General features: G+C 51.8%; 1 protein-coding gene across 1 annotated transcript; it reads right to left on the reverse strand.

The window, feature by feature from the left end:
* Positions 1-10,995: 10,995 nt before the first annotated feature.
* Positions 10,996-16,339, reverse strand: LOC138765918 (zinc finger protein 585A-like). The gene is made up of 2 exons (XM_069943070.1): positions 16,239-16,339; positions 10,996-14,003 (listed from the first exon to the last, which is right to left on the reverse strand). Exons 1-2 carry the CDS (start codon positions 16,306-16,308, stop codon positions 11,566-11,568), a joined length of 2,508 nt encoding a protein of 835 aa, XP_069799171.1. The 5' UTR covers positions 16,309-16,339; the 3' UTR covers positions 10,996-11,565.
* Between the last annotated feature and the right edge of the window lie 1,477 nt (positions 16,340-17,816).

Below are 17,816 nucleotides of genomic sequence, written 5' to 3' on the forward strand. Positions count from 1 at the left end.
GGGGAGAGGCTGGGGGCAGGGGGAGAGGCTGGGGGGGGGCAGGGGAGAGGCTGGGGGGGGGCAGGGGAGAGGCTGGGGGGGGGCAGGGGAGAGGCTGGGGGGGGGGCAGGAGAGGAGCTGAGGAGGCAGGGGGAGAGACTGGGGGGCAGGGGAGAGGCTGGGAGGCTGGGAGGCAGGGGGAGAGACTGGGGGGCAGGGGAGAGGCTGGGAGGCAGGGGGAGAGGCTGGGAGGCAGGGGGAGAGCTGGGGATTAGGGGGAGAGGCTGGGGGGCAGGGGAGAGGCTGGGGGCAGGGGGAGAGGCTGGGGGGCAGGGGGAGAGGCTGGGGGGCAGGGGAGAGACTGGGGGGGCAGGGGAGAGACTGGGGGGGGCAGGGGGAGAGACTGGGATGGGCAGGGGGAGAGTCTGGGGGGCAGGGGAGAGGCTGGGGGGCAGGGGGAGAATCTGGGGGCAGGGGAGAATCTGGGGGGCAGGGGAGAGTCTGGGGGGCAGGGGAGAGTCTGGGGAGGCATGGGAGAGTCTGGGGGGGCAGGGGAGAGGCTGGGGGTTAGGTGGAGAAGCTGGGGGGGGGGGCAGGGGAGAGGAGAGAAGATACAGGACCGCGGGGCTGCAGCTGTGAGCTTCCGGCCTCTGTCAGACTGTGCCAGAAGCTCACCCCCTGCCCCGGACCCCGGACCCCCGACCCCCGACCCCGGACCCCGGACCTCTGCGCTGCATGGGGGGAGGGAACCAGCCTGCCTGCCCATCCTGCTCCCGGCCGCTCCGTCTCCCCCAACCCCCCTCCCCCCAGCGCGGACTAGGCACCCGTGGGCCGGTGCCTAAGGAGGTTTTTGGTTTTTTTTATAATAAAAAAAAAGTGTTCCCTGCGGGTGCCGCCCCCCCCCCCCCCCCCCCGCAGGGCGCCGCCCTAGGCACCGGACCACGAGTGCCTAGTGGCAAATACAGCCCTGGGTGGGGGGGAGTAACTACCAGTGGGGATTACCTACATGGGAGATACTACATACTGAGGGTGGGGGGAGTATCCCCCATGTAGGTAATGCCCACTGGTAGTTACCTCTTTCCCAGTAGGCAACCCGAAATAAAGTCCTGCCTAAACCAATCTATAGTGCAACCAAGCCTATACACATAACCAAAGAAATTGCAAATAATTTAGAAATTAAGCTCACGCCAAACAGTTCCCCGCACCACCCAAGCCGTATACAGACCCCGGCACTCAGACTCACCGTGTCTAGATTCCGGTTGCTGGAGGTGCTCACAATATAAACAGGATAGATAGTCCTTGTATAGCAATCAGCGAATAAAGACCGGAGCTCTCTTCTACTGCAACCAAGTGAAGTTTATTCAGCCAGCGAGCTGAACATCAGATACAGACAGATAACAGGCAACAGCTTTTTCACAGCCCTAACGTTATCACATATACCTCCCCCTTATATACAAAACACACAGGTGAATATAATCATAAAAACGTGTATATATTTACAAATAAAGAGAATACATATATACATCATTTCTGCTGACTGCAATATACATTTTGTCATATCCATTAACATATCCTATTTGTGTTATTACCAGCAAGTTCCATCTATGGAGGATCGGTCATTGAATCCAAGTGGACCTAAAGCGTCCATTCGTAGGATTAACTCTGTTTCCTTCTGCAATAATTGAGTCTATCCCCCCCTGCTGGTGAACTTTGCAATCTCAACATTCCCATAAAACGCAGGTCTGAACTGTTGCCACCATGAACTGAGCGCACACGTTCGATCAATCTCGGGCAGCCCTTGCCTGTCCTCATGGATCAAACATGTTCGGCAAATCTCACGTATATTGGGCGTACAGTTTTGCCAATGTAATAGAGTCCACAGCTACGAATAATAACAGACTACGAAAGGTGTTTTACAGGTTATGAAGTCACATACTTTCCCCCTATTACCACCTACCTGCACTTCCTGTACATCGTTCAGTTGTGAGCAATACTTACATCTGCCACACTTATAATTGCCCTGCATTTCCCTGGATCGTCCCAACCAAGTGCGTTTTTCCTCCGCTTTCTCCTGGAACCTTCCTCTACCTCATCTCGGAGATTTTTACAGCACCGGAAAGCATCTATTGGATTTGTGTCAGTTAACTCTTTTAGTGCTGAATCACCCTCAAGAACATGCCAGTGAAAATCACTGCTTTAATTATATAGTCCATGGGTCCATGACCAAATGTGTGTAACGCCTGGAGTCGTGGATCCACTGGGCCGACACTAGCGATGGCACTAACCTCACCAGGGAGCGGAGTCTAAGGGGCCGCTGGTTTTCACCAGAGCCCGCCGCAAGGCGGGATGGGCTTGCTGCGGCAGGTGACCCCCAGGTCGCTACCTCTGGCTTGGTTGCTAGTGACGGCAGGCGAGGCGTGGCAGGAGCAGTAGGCAGGAGATGGTGCTGGCAGAGGTCTGTAGGCGTAACCGCAGGTGACAGGCTGAAGACAGGAGCAGTGGAGTAACAGGGGAACAGGAACCAGGAACAAGGACTAGGGACCAGGTAGCGGACAGGAATCAGGAACAACAGGGGGCTGGGCCAAACGCTATGGGAAGCATGTAGAGGCTCCAACACCTGGAAGGGGGCAGGGCTGGAACTTATAGGGGAGTGATTAACATACAAGCCAATAAGGAGCGCACTGCCCCTTTAAATCTGAGACAGCTGGCGCGCGGCGGCCGGCACAGCGACGGGTAGGAGCGCGGTGAGGTGAGGCACCCCCCCGGGGCTGAAGCAACAGCAGCACCAGGTCCCTGCATATGGACACCGGCTGCTGCAGAAGTGGGAGAGAGGGTGCGGCGTCAGTCCGGAGCACGGGACGCCGCCGTGGCCCTAACAATGTGAATACAAACCTAGAGGAATCTGATTTTCTGTGCTCTTGAACTGCGAATTAGCTCATTATGATCAAGATTACATGCCTTTTCCAAGGCTACTCCAACCTCCCTTTGTGGATATCCTCTCCTATGTAAGCGATCATTCAATTATCGAGCCTGTTGCTCGAAAGAAGTCATAGCGCTGTTAATGCGTCGCAACCGCACAAATTGTCCGTATGGTACAGCGCGCTTAACATGCATTGGGTGATCGCTGGCATAGCTAAGTAACATGTTACTAGCCGTGGGTTTGCGATAACCTCTTGTCTGAATGCGGCCATTAATCACTTGTAAATGAACGTCTAAGAAATCTCATTGATCTCCGCCAAAGTGTGATGTAAATTTCATGTTGTAAGTGTTAATATTCATATATGTAATGAACTGCTGGAACTCCTCCTTTGTGCCGAACCAAGCTATAAGTACATGATCTATATAACGCATAAAAATCATTATTTTAGATATAAAAATATTTTTTACAGAAAAGATAAGTTCTTGCTCCAATTCTGCCAAAAATAGATTGGCGAAAGTTGGGGCAACCGGCGTCCCCATCGCTGTTCCAGCCCGCTGGCAATACCATTGGAAACGGACACAATGGAAACCTTTATATATGTTACAGGAGTAAGAAGGGAAAGGAGGGACATGATGGAAACCTTTATATATGTTACAGGAGGAAGAAGGGAAAGGGAGGACATGATGGAACCTTTATATATGTTACAGGAGGGAAGAAGGGAAAGGGGCACATGATGGAAACCTTTATATATGTTACAGGAGGCAGAAGGGAAAGGGAGGACATGATGGAAACCTTTATATATGTTACAGGAGGAAGAAGGGAAAGGGAGGACATGATGGAAACCTTTATATATGTTACAGGAGGAAGAAGGGAAAGGGAGGACATGATGGAAACCTGTATATATGTTACAGGAGGAAGAAGGGAAAGGGAGGACATGATGGAAACCTTTATATATGTTACAGGAGGAAGAAGGGAAAGGAGGGACATGATGGAAACCTTTATATATGTTACAGGAGGAAGAAGGGAAAGGGAGGACATGATGGAAATAGTGATGAGCGAGTACTTAAGTGCTCGTTTCGAGTAACGAACCCCATTGAAGTCAATGGGAAACTAGAGCATTTTTGCAGGGGACCCAAGTTCGGTAGAGGGAAGGTCGTGTGAAAACCTGTCAACCTCAGAAAGTGATGGAAACACAACGGAAATGGACAGGAAACAGCAGGGGCAGCATGTATGGAGGCCTCTGCCTAATGCCACCATTATGCCTAATTCTTGTCAACAGCCTGGTTAAAACAGAGGTAGGCATATGAACCACCAAAAAACTCAGCCTGACACAGCATGGCGGTGATGACACAGAGAACCATTAAAACAGAGGTAGTATATGAACCACCCAAACACTTAAACTGACACAGCATGGCAGTAAGGACACAGAGAACCAATAAAAATGAGTGAGGAAGCAGGTGAGCCTCCCAAAAATTAGGCCAGACACAGCATGGCGGAAGAAGAATTGGCTGTTGGCTGAGAATTAAAGGAGGAGGAGAGGAGATACCAAGAATCTTTATGTTGAGCTGCTTTCTCCGGGTGGACAGTTGAATTCAGGTGAAATCCAGGCTTAATTCATTTTTATAAATGTCAGCTTGTCAGCGCTGTCAGTTGACAGGCGGGTGCGCTTATGAGTGATGATGGCACCAGCTGCACTGAAGATCCGCTCTGACAACACGCTAGTGGCAGCACCTCCAAGGCGTAAAATTCGGGCCGCGTATCCAGTTTTGCAACCCAGTAGTTGTATGTAGCAGATTGATCGGGAAGGACGGTGGTATGGTCAGCAAGGTACTCCCTCACCATCTTCCTGAAGGCTTTCCCCCTACTTTGTCTACACTGGGGACGGTTGACATAGTCTTGCTGGGGTGCCATGAAACTGTCAAAGGCCTTGGAGAGTGTTCCCCTGCCCCTTGACAAGCTGCCTGCTCCACTACTCCTCTCCCCCGCTCTTTGGCCCACAGAACTACGTCCTCTGGAGCTAGTGGTGTCAGATGGGAAGGGCCTGATGATATTGATTCACTCTCATACTGCGTTCCTCAAAAGGAATGAGAGTGGAAAAGTTCCATTTGTACCGAGGGTCCAGGAGGGTGAACACCCAGTAATCTCCAAAAATTTTTTAACCCAAGTGTCACGGGAAAGACAGCCTAACTTAAAGTCAGCCATGTGCGCCAGGGTCCCAACACGCAAGAACTCCCTCTCCTCAATAGGCTCAATTTCCTCCTCCTCCGCTAATTCCTCCTCTTCAGGCCATACACGCTCAACAGCTAAGGATTGAGCATGGGTACCCTCTACAGTGGCGGCAGCAGTCTGCTCCTCTTCCTCCTCCTCTACTTCGTGGTGAGAAACTGACATCAGGTTGGTCTGGCTATCTGGCGGCGGCTGTTCTTCCCCCGTCTCCTAAGACAAAGGCAAAGTCTCAGGCTTCAGGCTGAGCAGGGAGGTTTGAAGCATACACAGCAGCGGGATGGCGAGGCTGATGATGGCGGCATCGCCGCTGACCATCTGTGTTGACTCCTCATTGTAGATTTGAGGTAGCTGACTGACCTGACTACCGCTTCGCACAGAGGTTAACATCTGGCATACAACAATGGCTCTGCGTTTCTGGTAAACCCTGGCTACCATCTGGAAGGTGGAATTCCACCTCGTGGGCACGTCACACAGCAGTCGGTGAGTTGGCAGTTGCAAGCGCCTTTGCACTGCCTTGAGGGTGGCAGCATCCGTGGTTGACTTGTGGAAATGCGCACAGATGCGCCGCACCTTGGTGAGCAAGTTGGCCAAATTGGGGTCGGTCTTAAGGAACCGCTGCACCACTAGGTTGAACACGTGGGCCAGGCATGGTACATGTGTGAGGCTGCCGAGTTGCAGAGCCGCCACCAGGTTCCGCCCGTTGTCACACACAACCATGCCTGGCTTGAGGCTCCATGGCCTCCATGGCAAGCCAAAGATATGTCTGCGCAGTGATGCCCTGCAACAGCTCCTGGGCCATGCGCCCCTTGTCGCCTAAGCTCAGCAGTTTCAACACTGCCTGTTGGCGCTTACCCACCGCAGTGCTGATGCAGCTAGCGCTACGAAATGGAGGCGACGTGCTCGTGGAGGGTAATAGAGAGGAGGAGGAAGAAGAGGTGTACAACTCATGAGAGACCGCGACCGAGGTAGGACCCGCAATCCTCGGTGTGGGCAGCACATGAGCGGAACCAGGGTCAGACTCTGTCCCAGCCTCCACCAAGTTGACCCAATGTGCCGTCAGAGAGATATAGTGTCCCTGCCCGCCAGCACTTGTCCACATGTCCGTGGTTAGGTGGACCTTGAAACTGACCGTGTTGGTCAGGGCATGGATGATGTTATCCGACACGTGCTGGTGTAGGGCTGGGATGGCACACCGTGAAAAGTAGTGGCGGCTGTGGACAGAGTACCGAGGGACAGCCACCGCCATGAGGTTCCTAAAAGCCTCTGTCTCTACCAGCCGATAGGGCCGCATCTCTAAGCTCAGCAGTTTGCCTATGTGCACATTTAGGGCTTGTGCATGCGGGTGAGTGGCGGTGTATTTGCGCTTTCGTTCAAAGGGTGTGGAGCAGAGTGGAGGTGAAGGGGTGCGTGTAGGGCGGGAGGTGCTCGTGCCTGGGGCCTGGGCGGGGGGACTGACAGAGCCAGCACGTGACACAGGGGAAGGAGCAGGGGTGCGACTGCAGTCACTGAACGGCCTTGGTTCCACTAAGTGGGGTGTTTAGCACTCATATGCCTGCACATGCTGGTAGTGGTTAGGCTGGTAGTGGTGGCTCCCCTGCTGATCCTGGCGTGGCACACGTTGCACACTACAGTCCGTTGGTCATCCGCAGTTTCTTTAACAAAAAACTCCAGACTTGGGAACATTTAGCCCTGGCCACGGGAGTTTGAGTCCGTGAAACAGTTGCTGATCTACTCGCTCTGCCCCTGCTTCTTCCTTTGCCCACCCCTCTTCCTCTTCTTGCCTCCCCCTCAGAAGCACAGTCTTCACTAGGCTTATCCACCCAGCTCGGGTCAGTCACTTCGTCCTCATCCACCAGCTCTTCCTCCATTTCCTCACTCTCCTCCCCACTTTGAGTTACATCCATGACAACAACCTCACTGTCTGACAACCGGGTCTCATCGTCATCATCAGACACCTCTTCCAACCCCGCTTGCAAGTCCCTACTCTCATCACCCACTCACTGCGTGAGCTGCATAGTTTGGGCATCGGGACAGATCGACTGCTCTGGTTGCTCTGACTCAGGGAAGGGTCCAGAAAAGAGTTCCTGGGAGCCTGGTGGTGGTGGTGGTGGATGGAGGGGCCAGGCTGTGGGGAAGGAGGCGGAGCTAATGGAGCAAGGGTTCCCCTCCCTTAGCTAGCATGGCTGGACTGCGTGGAAGACTGGGTGGTGGATAAGTTACTGGACACATTATCCGCTATCCGCGTGATCAGCTGTTCACACTGCTGCGGTTTCAATATCGGTCTACCATGAGACCCCGTAAGTTGCGAGAGAAAGCTAGGGAGTGGACGTCTGCTGTGTGCCACTGCTCCCTCCTCAACAGGTGCTGCTGTGTCACCCTGCTCTGAACCACGGCCTCCGGCAACGGCATCACTTGGAACCCCACGTCCACGTCTTCATCCTCGACCCTTACCCCTGGGTTCACCATTTTATGGACACTGCACAGTATGGAGCTTAGATAGGCCTTGAGTAAGAAAGACAGAAATCAGGAAATATACCAGTGGTCCCACTAGTTTTTTGGGGGCTGTGGTATACAATCTGGTGGTGGCTGCACCAATACACTCTGTGACACCCCCTTACAATAAGCAGTGAAGTTCTATGCAGGTGTACTACAAATCACAGCAATACAATGTATGTCAGTAGCAGCACCAGCCACAAAATCATAAGAGCACTGAGCACTTCTTAGGGGTCTGTATGCAACACCTAATGTCCCCTTTCGGCCAGCAGCCGGTCACCACAGTGTGCTGCTGAAATCGTGGTAGCTGCACTACAACTCCCAGCCAGCAGTCTGGAGTAATACAAAAAAAAAATAACGATTTTAGGCCCTTACAAGGGCTGTTTAGTTGTTTCGCTAGTATTCCCTGCCTACTGGAACGCTAATTCCCTCCCTAACGCTCTCCCTGACCAGCAGCAGCTCTGTCCCTAATCTCTTCCAGCATACATGTGAGCCGAGCCTTGGCGGCCAAGATTTTTATATGGCAGGGTCATCTCATCTGGCCAACCAATTGCTGCTATCGATATGTATGGGTCCCAGGTCATCACAGGATGTGCCAAAGAGTCTCCTGCATGTTTATTAGCTGATAAATTGTGCTTAATCTTACAGGAAGTGGATGATGAGATTTTCTTGAGTATCGTGAGATGCTCGTCCGAGTAACAAGAACCATTGAAAACCCTAATACCCGAACGAGTACCAAGCTCAGACCAGCATGCTCACTCATCACTAGATGGAAACCTTTATATATGTTACAGGAGGAAGAAGGGAAAGGGAGGACATGATGGAAACCTTTATATATGTTACAGGAGGAAGAAGGGAAAGGGAGGACATGATTTAAACCTTTATATATGTTACAGGAGGAAGAAGGGAAAGGGAGGACATGATGGAAACCTTTATATATGTTACAGGGGAAGAAGGGAAAGGAGGGACATGATGGAAACCTTTATATATGTTACAGGAGGAAGAAGGGAAAGGAGGGACATGATGAACCTTTATATATGTTACAGGAGGAAGAAGGGAAAGGGAGGACATGATGGAAACCTTTATATATGTTACAGGAGGAAGAAGGGAAAGGGAGGACATGATGGAAACCTTTATATATGTTACAGGGGGAAGAAGGGAAAGGGGGGACATGATGGAAACCTTTATATATGTTACAGGAGGAAGAAGGGAAAGGGAGGACATGATGGAAACCTTTATATATGTTACAGGAGGAAGAAGGGAAAGGGAGGACATGATGGAAACCTTTATATATGTTACAGGAGGAAGAAGGGAAAGGGGGGACATGATGGAAACCTTTATATATGTTACAGGAGGAAGAAGGGAAAGGGGGGACATGATGGAAACCTTTATATATGTTACAGGGGGAAGAAGGGAAAGGGGGAACATGATGGAAACCTTTATATATGTTACAGGAGGAAGAAGGGAAAGGGAGGACATGATGGAAACCTTTATATATGTTACAGGAGGAAGAAGGGAAAGGGAGGACATGATGGAAACCTTTATATATGTTACAGGAGGAAGAAGGGAAAGGAGGGACATGATGGAAACCTTTATATATGTTACAGGAGGAAGAAGGGAAAGGGGGACATGATGGAAACCATTATAGATGTTACAGGAGGAAGAAGGGAAAGGAGGACATGATGGAAACCTTTATATATGTTACAGGGGGGAAGAAGGGAAAGGGGGGACATGATGGAAACCTTTATATATGTTACAGGAGGAAGAAGGGAAAGGGAGGACATGATGGAAACCTTTATATATGTTACAGGAGGAAGAAGGGAAAGGGAGGACATGATGGAAAGAAATAGAAAAAAAAACCTGAACTCAAGAACAAGAGGAGACAGTAAGAGGTTAGTTGGGGGAAAGATCAGAAGCAACATGAAAAAATATTACTTTACTAAAAGAGTAGTAGATGCTTGGAGGAAATTTTCAGCAGATGTGGTAGGTAAATCTAGCAAAACTGAATGTAAACCTGCCTGCAGTTTGAATGCAGCTCTGAGTCTGAACTCCTCACAAGTAGTTTAAAACTGCTGACGTCGGCATTTTGTGGCTGTATATATTTATGGAACATAGATATCAGGGCAGATGGAATACAAACATGATGGACGACTACTGCTGGTGTTTACAGAGTGACAACCCTGATCAGAACTATTCCAGGGCATCCAAAAAAAGAATTGCGGAGGGGAGATCCCTTCATCTCACCCGGCCGGGCCTGAGTCGCACTGACACTGATCCCGGCTTGGCAATCTGTAGATATGGGCTGCAGCAGCCAAGAGTAATCTAATCTGATCTAATCAATCAGTGCTGTATTATGTATACTGCAGTGATCTCTATGAGAGATCAGTGCAGTTTTATTAGAAGTCTCCCAGGGGGAATTTAAATTAATGTCTGTAAAAAAAATTTTTTTATTAATAAAAAATCTCATGCCCAAATAAAAGTTTAAATCACCCCCCCCTTTTCCCATTTTACAAAAATTAATAAACAAACATATTTGGTATCGCCACGTTCAGAATAGTCTGAACAATTAAATGATCACATTCCTGATCTTGCAGTGTAAATGTAAGTGCAGTGTAATTAAAGTGCAAAAATGTCGATTTTTGGTCACATCAAATGCAGAAAATTAAAAAAATAAAATAAAATAAATAAAAAATTGTAATAAAAAGTGATCAAAAAGTCACATATATGCAAGCAAAGTACCAATAAAAAATTAAAATCATGGCGTAAAAATTGACCCCTCACACAGCCCAATAGACCAAAAAATAAAAGTGTTAGGAAAGGATAGAAATAGGGCAATGTGAAGAACTTTTAGTTTTTTTAAGTTTTGATTTTTTCAAAAAGCCATCAAATAAAATAAAAGTTATACACGTTACATATCACTGTAATCATGCCGACTTGAAGAACAGAGAAAACATGTCAGTTATACCATAGGGCGAATGGTGTAAACACAAAACCCCTCAAAATAAAAGGAAATGCACTTTTTTCAATATCAGAGCATAAATAATTTTTCTCTGGTTTCACAGTATATTTTATGGAAAAATTCAGCCTGTCATTGCAAAGTGTAATTGGTGTCGCAAAAAATAAGGGCTCATGTGGGTCTGTAGGTGAAAAATGCAAGCGCTATGGCCTTCTAAACACAAGGAGGACAAAATGAAAGCACAAAAATTAAAATTTGCCCGATTAATCAAACTTTTATCATTTGTGAAAAAAATGTGACGTATTGCATATTTTTTTGGCAAATATGGAATCAGCATCTTTCATTTGTGTAAAATCAGCAAAAATATTTAGGACAGCAGAATTTTTTTTTCAAATCTAGACCAGTGTAATAAATCAGGAGCAATGTGAGGAAGTATTATTTTACTGAAAGAGTAGTAGACACAGACACCTGGAGGCAACTTCCAGCAGAGGTGGTTGGAAAATCTCCAGTGGGTATAAACCTGCCTGGTATACAGATATACTGCAGCTGATAATAAAGGAGAACTAGACGGGGCGGTGGGGTTGGGCTTCTTCTGCCGACAATCTTCTGTTTCTAGGGTTCATAAAGAAAGATATTGTGAGCACCTCCTCACATGGATCTCAGTAGTGTTAGATTTTGTAGCCGGGGTCATCACGACGGCCATTGATTGGACAGCGCTCACATGTAATATATATGTAGACCGAAGGGTCCTACCATCATCGTTCTTTACTCACAGTCCAGTGTCTGAGGAGCCTGGCAGCCGCTTTCTCCCTATGCAGAGGAAAGGCCGCTGGGCCAAGCTGCATCGTATGTTGGAATCAGGGACAAGAAAGGTTTGTCAGACAGCTATGTATGGTCGGCTTTAGGGATAAGCCACCAATGACTGAGACAACCCAAGGACCATCTAGAAAGCATTGTGGCAATGAGGTCTGGACTCCACCATAATTCCAGGTTAGGATCCGGGATCATCCTTCTCTTTGATTTCCAGTTTTACAGTAATGTGATTGAAATGCTCCTGGTTCTCTAAGAATCCTCCATCTTCTTCATCTAGTGAATGATTTTCTTCCTGGGCTTTCAGCTGGTCCGGCTCTCCTGTTGTGTGAGTCCTCTGATGTTTCCTGAAGGCCGCCCTCCTGGAATAGCTGAGCCCACACGCCGGGCACACGTAAGGCTTCTCCCCCGTATGGAGCCGCCTGTGTTCTACCAGAGACGACTTCCAGTTGAAGCTCTTCCCGCATTCAGAACAGGAAAAGGGTTTGTTTCCTTGGTGGATGGCCTGATGCTTGGCCAGCCTGGAGCTGTTCATGAAGCCCTGGCCGCACTCACAACAGGCATATGGCTTCTCTTCACTGTGGACACTTCTGTGTCTCTCTAGACGTGACTTCTGACTAAAACTTTTAAGACACTTGGAACATGAGAACGGCCTCTCCCCGCTATGGATTCTCCTATGGTTGATAAGAGCTGAACTGATACTAAAACATTTCCCACACTCTGGGCAGGAGTATGGCTTCTCCCTGGTGTGGGTTTTCAGGTGTTGCTCAAGTCCGGACTTCTGGGAAAAAACCTTTCCACACTCAGAACATGAAAAAGGGCTGAGGCCTCGGTGAACCCTCTGGTGCTGAGCGAGGGAGGAGTACTGTGTAAACGTTTTGCCGCACTCAGAACAGACAAACGGTTTCTCCCCCTCATGAATGAGCTGGTGCCGGAGCAGATGGGCTTTGGTGAAGAAGCACTTCTCACAGTGAACACATGGAAATGGCTTCTCTCTTGTGTGAGTTCTCATGTGCTGCTTAAGGTTAGACTTTCTACAGAAGCATTTCCCACACTCTGAACAACCGAAGGGTTTCTTTCCTGTGTGGATTATGCGATGCCTGGTAAGATCAGACTTTGCCAAAAAGATTTTGCTACAGTCTTGGCAAGAAAACGTCTTCTCTTTGTTGTGGACCTTCTCATGCTTGATGACATGGGACTTCCGGCCAAAGCGTTTCTGACAGACAGAGCACTCAAATGGCTTTTCTCCACTGTGGGTTCTCAGGTGTTTAAGGAGGGCAGATTTCTGGGCAAACCACTTGTCACACTCTGAGCAGGTGTGAGATTTTCCTCCTGTGTGAACATGCTGATGGCCAAGAAGGACGGACAAGCTGCTAAAGGACTGTGCACAGATGGAGCAGGAATATGGCTTCTCCCCAGAGTGAGATCTTAGATGCTTCAGGAGTTCAGATTGGTAGCTAAAGACTTTCCCACAATCTATGGCTGGGCAGGTCTTCTTGTTGTGAACCTTCTGGTGCTGGCTCAATGCCACCTCCCGGGTAAAACACTTTCCACACTCAGCACAAGTAAACTGAGCCTCTTGACTGTGCACCAACCGATGCCGTATCAAATGTCTATTGCGGCTAAAGCGCTTGTCGCAGTCGGAGCAGGCGTATGGCTTCTCTCCTGTGTGGGTTCTTTGATGCTGCTCCAGATTAGAGCGCTTATAGAAACATTTCTCACATTCAGTGCAGGAGAAGAGTTTGTCAGTGGAGTGAACGCGCTGGTGTTCCACCAAGGACGACTTCCAGCGAAAACTCTTTGTGCATTGTGAGCAGGAGAAGGGTTTCTCCCCCGTGTGAATCCTCATGTGTTCCAAGAGGGACGACTTCCACCTGAATCGCCTTTGGCACTCGGAACATGAAAAGGGCTTATGACTAGAGTGAACTGACTTATGTTTGGCGTGGTCGGCAGCGGATGAAGAATGGATCCCGCACTCCCAGCAATAGAAGGACTTCTCCTCAGAATGGATTATTTTATGTTTGTCCAGATGGGACTTCTGCCTGAAGCATTTCCCGCACACGCTGCAGGCATATGGCTTCTCACCTGTGTGGATCCTCAGGTGTTTGACAAGCCCTGAACTGATGCTAAAGCTTTTACCACACACCGTGCAAACAAAAGGCTTCTGTCCCCAGTGCGTTTGCTCATGTTTGACAAGATCGGACTTCTGCATGAAAAGCTTTCCACATTCAGAGCAGGAAATCCGCACCTGCCCTCTGTGGATCCTGCTGTGCAAGAAGAACGTCGGGTATTGAGTAAAACATTTTCCACATTCAGGACACACCAGTGGTTTTCTATCAGAGTGAATGATCTGATGCCTTACAAGGTGCAATTTTGTGGTAAAACTCTTTCTACATTCATGACAGAAATATGGCTTCACAGCGGCGAGTGATGTCTGGTGTTTCCTCAGAGAGAACCTATTAGTGACCATTGGCCGGGGCTCAGCACGGGAAGGCGGCCTCTCCTGTCCATTGGATTGGATAGGGTGGTCAATATCATCTGGACTTTGCTTTGGTGCAGCTGGAGGTATTGAGGCTGCAGACATGGCATACCGAGCTGACTGCCATACAGGATCTCCATCTGCAAAGACAAGATGCAACGTCAGTGCGCGTACCCTACCGCATCCCGTCTCTCCTTACACGTACCCTACCGCATCCCTCCTGTCCTTACACGTACCCTACCGCATCCCGTCTCTCCTTACACGTACCCTACTGCAGCCCGTCTGTCCTTACACGTAGCCTACCGCATCCAGTCTCTCCTTACACGTAGCCTACCGCATTCAGTCTCTCCTTACACGTAGCCTACCGCATCCAGTCTCTCCTTACACGTATTCTACCGCATCTCGTCGCTCCTTACACGTATCCTACCGCATCCCGTCTCTCCTTACACATCCCCTACCGCATCCCGTCTCTCCTTACACGTATTCTACCGCATCCAGTCTCTCCTTACACGTACCCTACCGCATCCCTCCTGTCCTTACACGTACCCTACCGCATCCCTCCTGTCCTTACACGTACCCTACCGCATCCAGTCTCTCCTTACACGTATTCTACCGCATCCCGTCTCTCCTTACACGTACCCTACCGCATCCCATCGCTCCTTACACGTAGCCTACCGCATCCCGTCGCTCCTTACACGTACCCTACAGCATCCTGTGTCTCCATACACGTACCCTACAGCATCCAGTCTCTCCTTACACGTAGCCTACCGCATCCCTCCTGTCCATACACGTACCCTACAGCATCCCGTCTCTCCTTACACGTAGCCTACCGCATCCCTCCTATCCTTACACGTACCCTACCGCATCCAGTCTGTCCTTACACGTAGCCTACCGCATCCAGTCTCTCCTTACACGTATTCTACCGCATCACGTTGCTCCTTACACGTACCCTACCGCATCCCTCCTATCCTTACACGTACCCTACCGCATCCCTCCTATCCTTACACGTACCCTACCGCATCCCGTCTGTCTTTACACGTACCCTACCGCATCCCGTCTGTCCTTACACGTAGCCTACCGCATCCCGTCTCTCCTTACACGTACCCTACCGCATCCCGTCTCTCCTTACACGTAGCCTACCGCATCCCGTCACTCCTAACATGTACCTTACCGTCCGTCCCTGTCTGACACGTCCCCTACCGCATCCCTCCTGCCCTTACACGTACCCTACCGCATCCCGTCTCTCCTTACACGTACCCTACCGCATCCAGTCTCTCCTTACACGTACCCTACCGCATCCCGTCGCTCCTTACACGTAGCCTACCGCATCCCGTCTCTCCTTACACGTACCCTACCGCATCCCTCCTGTCCTTACACGTACCCTACCGCATCCCGTCTCTCCTTACACGTACCCTACCGCATCCAGTCTCTCCTTACACGTACCCTACCGCATCCCGTCGCTCCTTACACGTAGCCTACCGCATCCCGTCTCTCCTTACACGTACCCTACCGCATCCCGTCTCTCCTTACACGTAGCCTACCGCATCCCGTCACTCCTAACATGTACCTTACCGTCCGTCCCTGTCTGACACGTCCCCTACCGCATCCCTCCTGTCCTTACACGTACCCTACCGCATCCCGTCTCTCCTTACACGTACCCTACCGCATCCAGTCTCTCCTTACACGTACCCTACCGCATCCCGTCGCTCCTTACACGTAGCCTACCGCATCCAGTCTCTCCTTACACGTACCCTACCGCATCCCGTCGCTCCTTACACGTAGCCTACCGCATCCAGTCTCTCCTTACACGTACCCTACCGCATCCCTCCTGTCCTTACACGTAGCCTACCGCATCCCGTCTCTCCTTACACGTACCCTACCGCATCCCTCCTGTCCTTACACGTACCCTACCGCATCCCGTCTCTCCTTACACGTACCCTACCGCATCCAGTCTCTCCTTACACGTACCCTACCGCATCCCGTCGCTCCTTACACGTAGCCTACCGCATCCCGTCGCTCCTTACACGTACCCTACCACATCCCTCCTGTCCTAACATGTAGCCTACCGCATCCCTCCTGTCCTTACACATAGCCTACCGCATCCCTCCTGTCCTTACACGTAGCCTACCGCATCCCGTCACTCCTAAGATGTACCTCACCGTCCGTCCCTGTGGGGTCACCTCAGTCTGGGGGGATGGGACACAATATGCTGCACTGAGACCCTCTTCTACACTTCGCAGCATTTGCGGTTCCACGTTTTGGTTTTTGTGATATTGCGGTGATGTGACTTGTCTGACCAACTCCCTCCTGCCATCCACCGATCCCTCCCAACCACATGAGGCTGTGAGTGACGGCTTTGGTCACATGTCTTTTACCTGGACAATTCGATAATAACTTTGACGCCTGTCGCGTTGCCATCCATGGCTCCTCCCCCTTTTCAATCATTGATATAATTTCTGGTTTTGCACTGATGGAACCTTGATGATAAAAACACAACAGTCAGGCTGGTTGGATCCGCCTGTAACACGGCCGAGACATCGACATTCTGCTGGTTACAGTAAAAGATCAGATACAATAACTAACTTTAACCTGGCGCCCCTATATGTAGAGTCCCCATCTAATGGGTGAGGAGGAGGCAGGGGGAGGGTGAGGAGGGGGCAGGGGGGGAGTGAGGAGGGGGCAGGGGGGGAGTGAGGAGGGGGCAGGGGGGGAGTGGAGGGGGCGGGGGGGGAGTGAGGAGGGGGCAGGGAAGGAGTGAGGAGGGGATGGGGGGGAGTGAGGAGGGGGAAGAGGGGGAGTGAGGAGGGGGCGGGGGAAGTGAGGAGGGGGCCGGGGAGTAAGGAGGGGGCGGGGGAAGTGAGGAGGGGGCCGGGGAGTAAGGAGGGGGCGGGGGAAGGAGTGAGGAGGGGGCAGGGGGGGAGTGAGGAGGGGGCAGGGGGGGGAGTGAGGAGGGGGCAGGGAAGGAGTGAGGAGGGGATGGGGGGGAGTGAGGAGGGGGAAGTGGGGGAGTGAGGAGGGGGCGGGGGAAGTGAGGAGGGGGCCGGGGAGTAAGGAGGGGGCGGGGGAAGTGAGGAGGGGGCCGGGAGTAAGGAGGGGGCGGGGGAAGGAGTGAGGAGGGGGCGGGGGGGAGTGAGGAGGGGGCAGGGGGGGGAGTGAGGAGGGGGCAGGGGGGAGTGAGGAGGGGGCGGGGGTGAAGTGAGGAGGGGGCGGGGGGAGTGAGGAGGGGCGTGGGGGAGTGAGGAGGGGGCAGGAGGAGAGTATGGAGGGTCAGGGGGGAGTGAGGAGGGGGCGGGAAGGAGTGAGGAGGGGGCGGGGGGGGGAGTGAGGAGGGGGCGGGGGGGAGTGAGGAGGGGGCGGGGGGAGTGGAGGGGGCGGGGGGAGTGAGGAGGGGGCGGGGGGGAGTGAGGAGGGGGCGGGGGGGAGTGAGGAGGGGGCGGGGGGAGTGAGGAGGGGGCAGGGAAGGAGTGAGTAGGGGGCAGGAAAAGGCGTGAGTAGGGGGCGGGGGGAGTGAGGAGGGGGCAGGGAAGGATGTGAGGAGGGGGCAGGAGGAGAGTGTGGAGGGTCAGGGGGGAGTGAGGAGGGGGCAGGGGGAGTGAGGAGGGGGCAGGAAAGGAGTGAGGAAGGGGCAGGGGGGAGTGAGGAGGGGGCAGGGGGAGTGAGGGGGGGGAGAGAGGAGGGGGGCAGGGCGGGGAGTGAGGAGGGGGCAGGGGGGAGTGAGGAGGGGGCAGGGAGGAGTGAGGAAGGGGCAGGGGGAGTGAAGGAGGGGGGAGTGAGAGGGGGAAGAGTGAGGAGGGGGGCAGTGAGGAGGGGGCAGGAAGGAGTGAGGAAGGGGCAGGGGGGAGTGAGGAGGGGGCAGGGAAGGAGTAAGGAGGGGCAGGGGGAGTGAGGAGGGGGCAGTGGGGAGTGAGGAGGGGCAGGGGGAGTGAGGAGGGGGGCAGGGGAGGAGTGAGGAG

This window comes from Dendropsophus ebraccatus, chromosome 10 (assembly GCF_027789765.1).
Source record: "Dendropsophus ebraccatus isolate aDenEbr1 chromosome 10, aDenEbr1.pat, whole genome shotgun sequence".
Lineage (NCBI taxonomy): Eukaryota > Metazoa > Chordata > Amphibia > Anura > Hylidae > Dendropsophus > Dendropsophus ebraccatus.

Excerpts from the sequence above, each read along its gene's own strand:
- LOC138765918 (XM_069943070.1), bottom strand. The coding sequence starts at position 16,308 with ATGATTGAAAAGGGGGAGGAGCCATGGATGGCAACGCGACAGGCGTCA. Across the intron at positions 14,004-16,238 it reads GTTATTATCGAATTGTCCAG|ATGGAGATCCTGTATGGCAG; the intron begins GTAAAAGACATG and ends TTGTCTTTGCAG.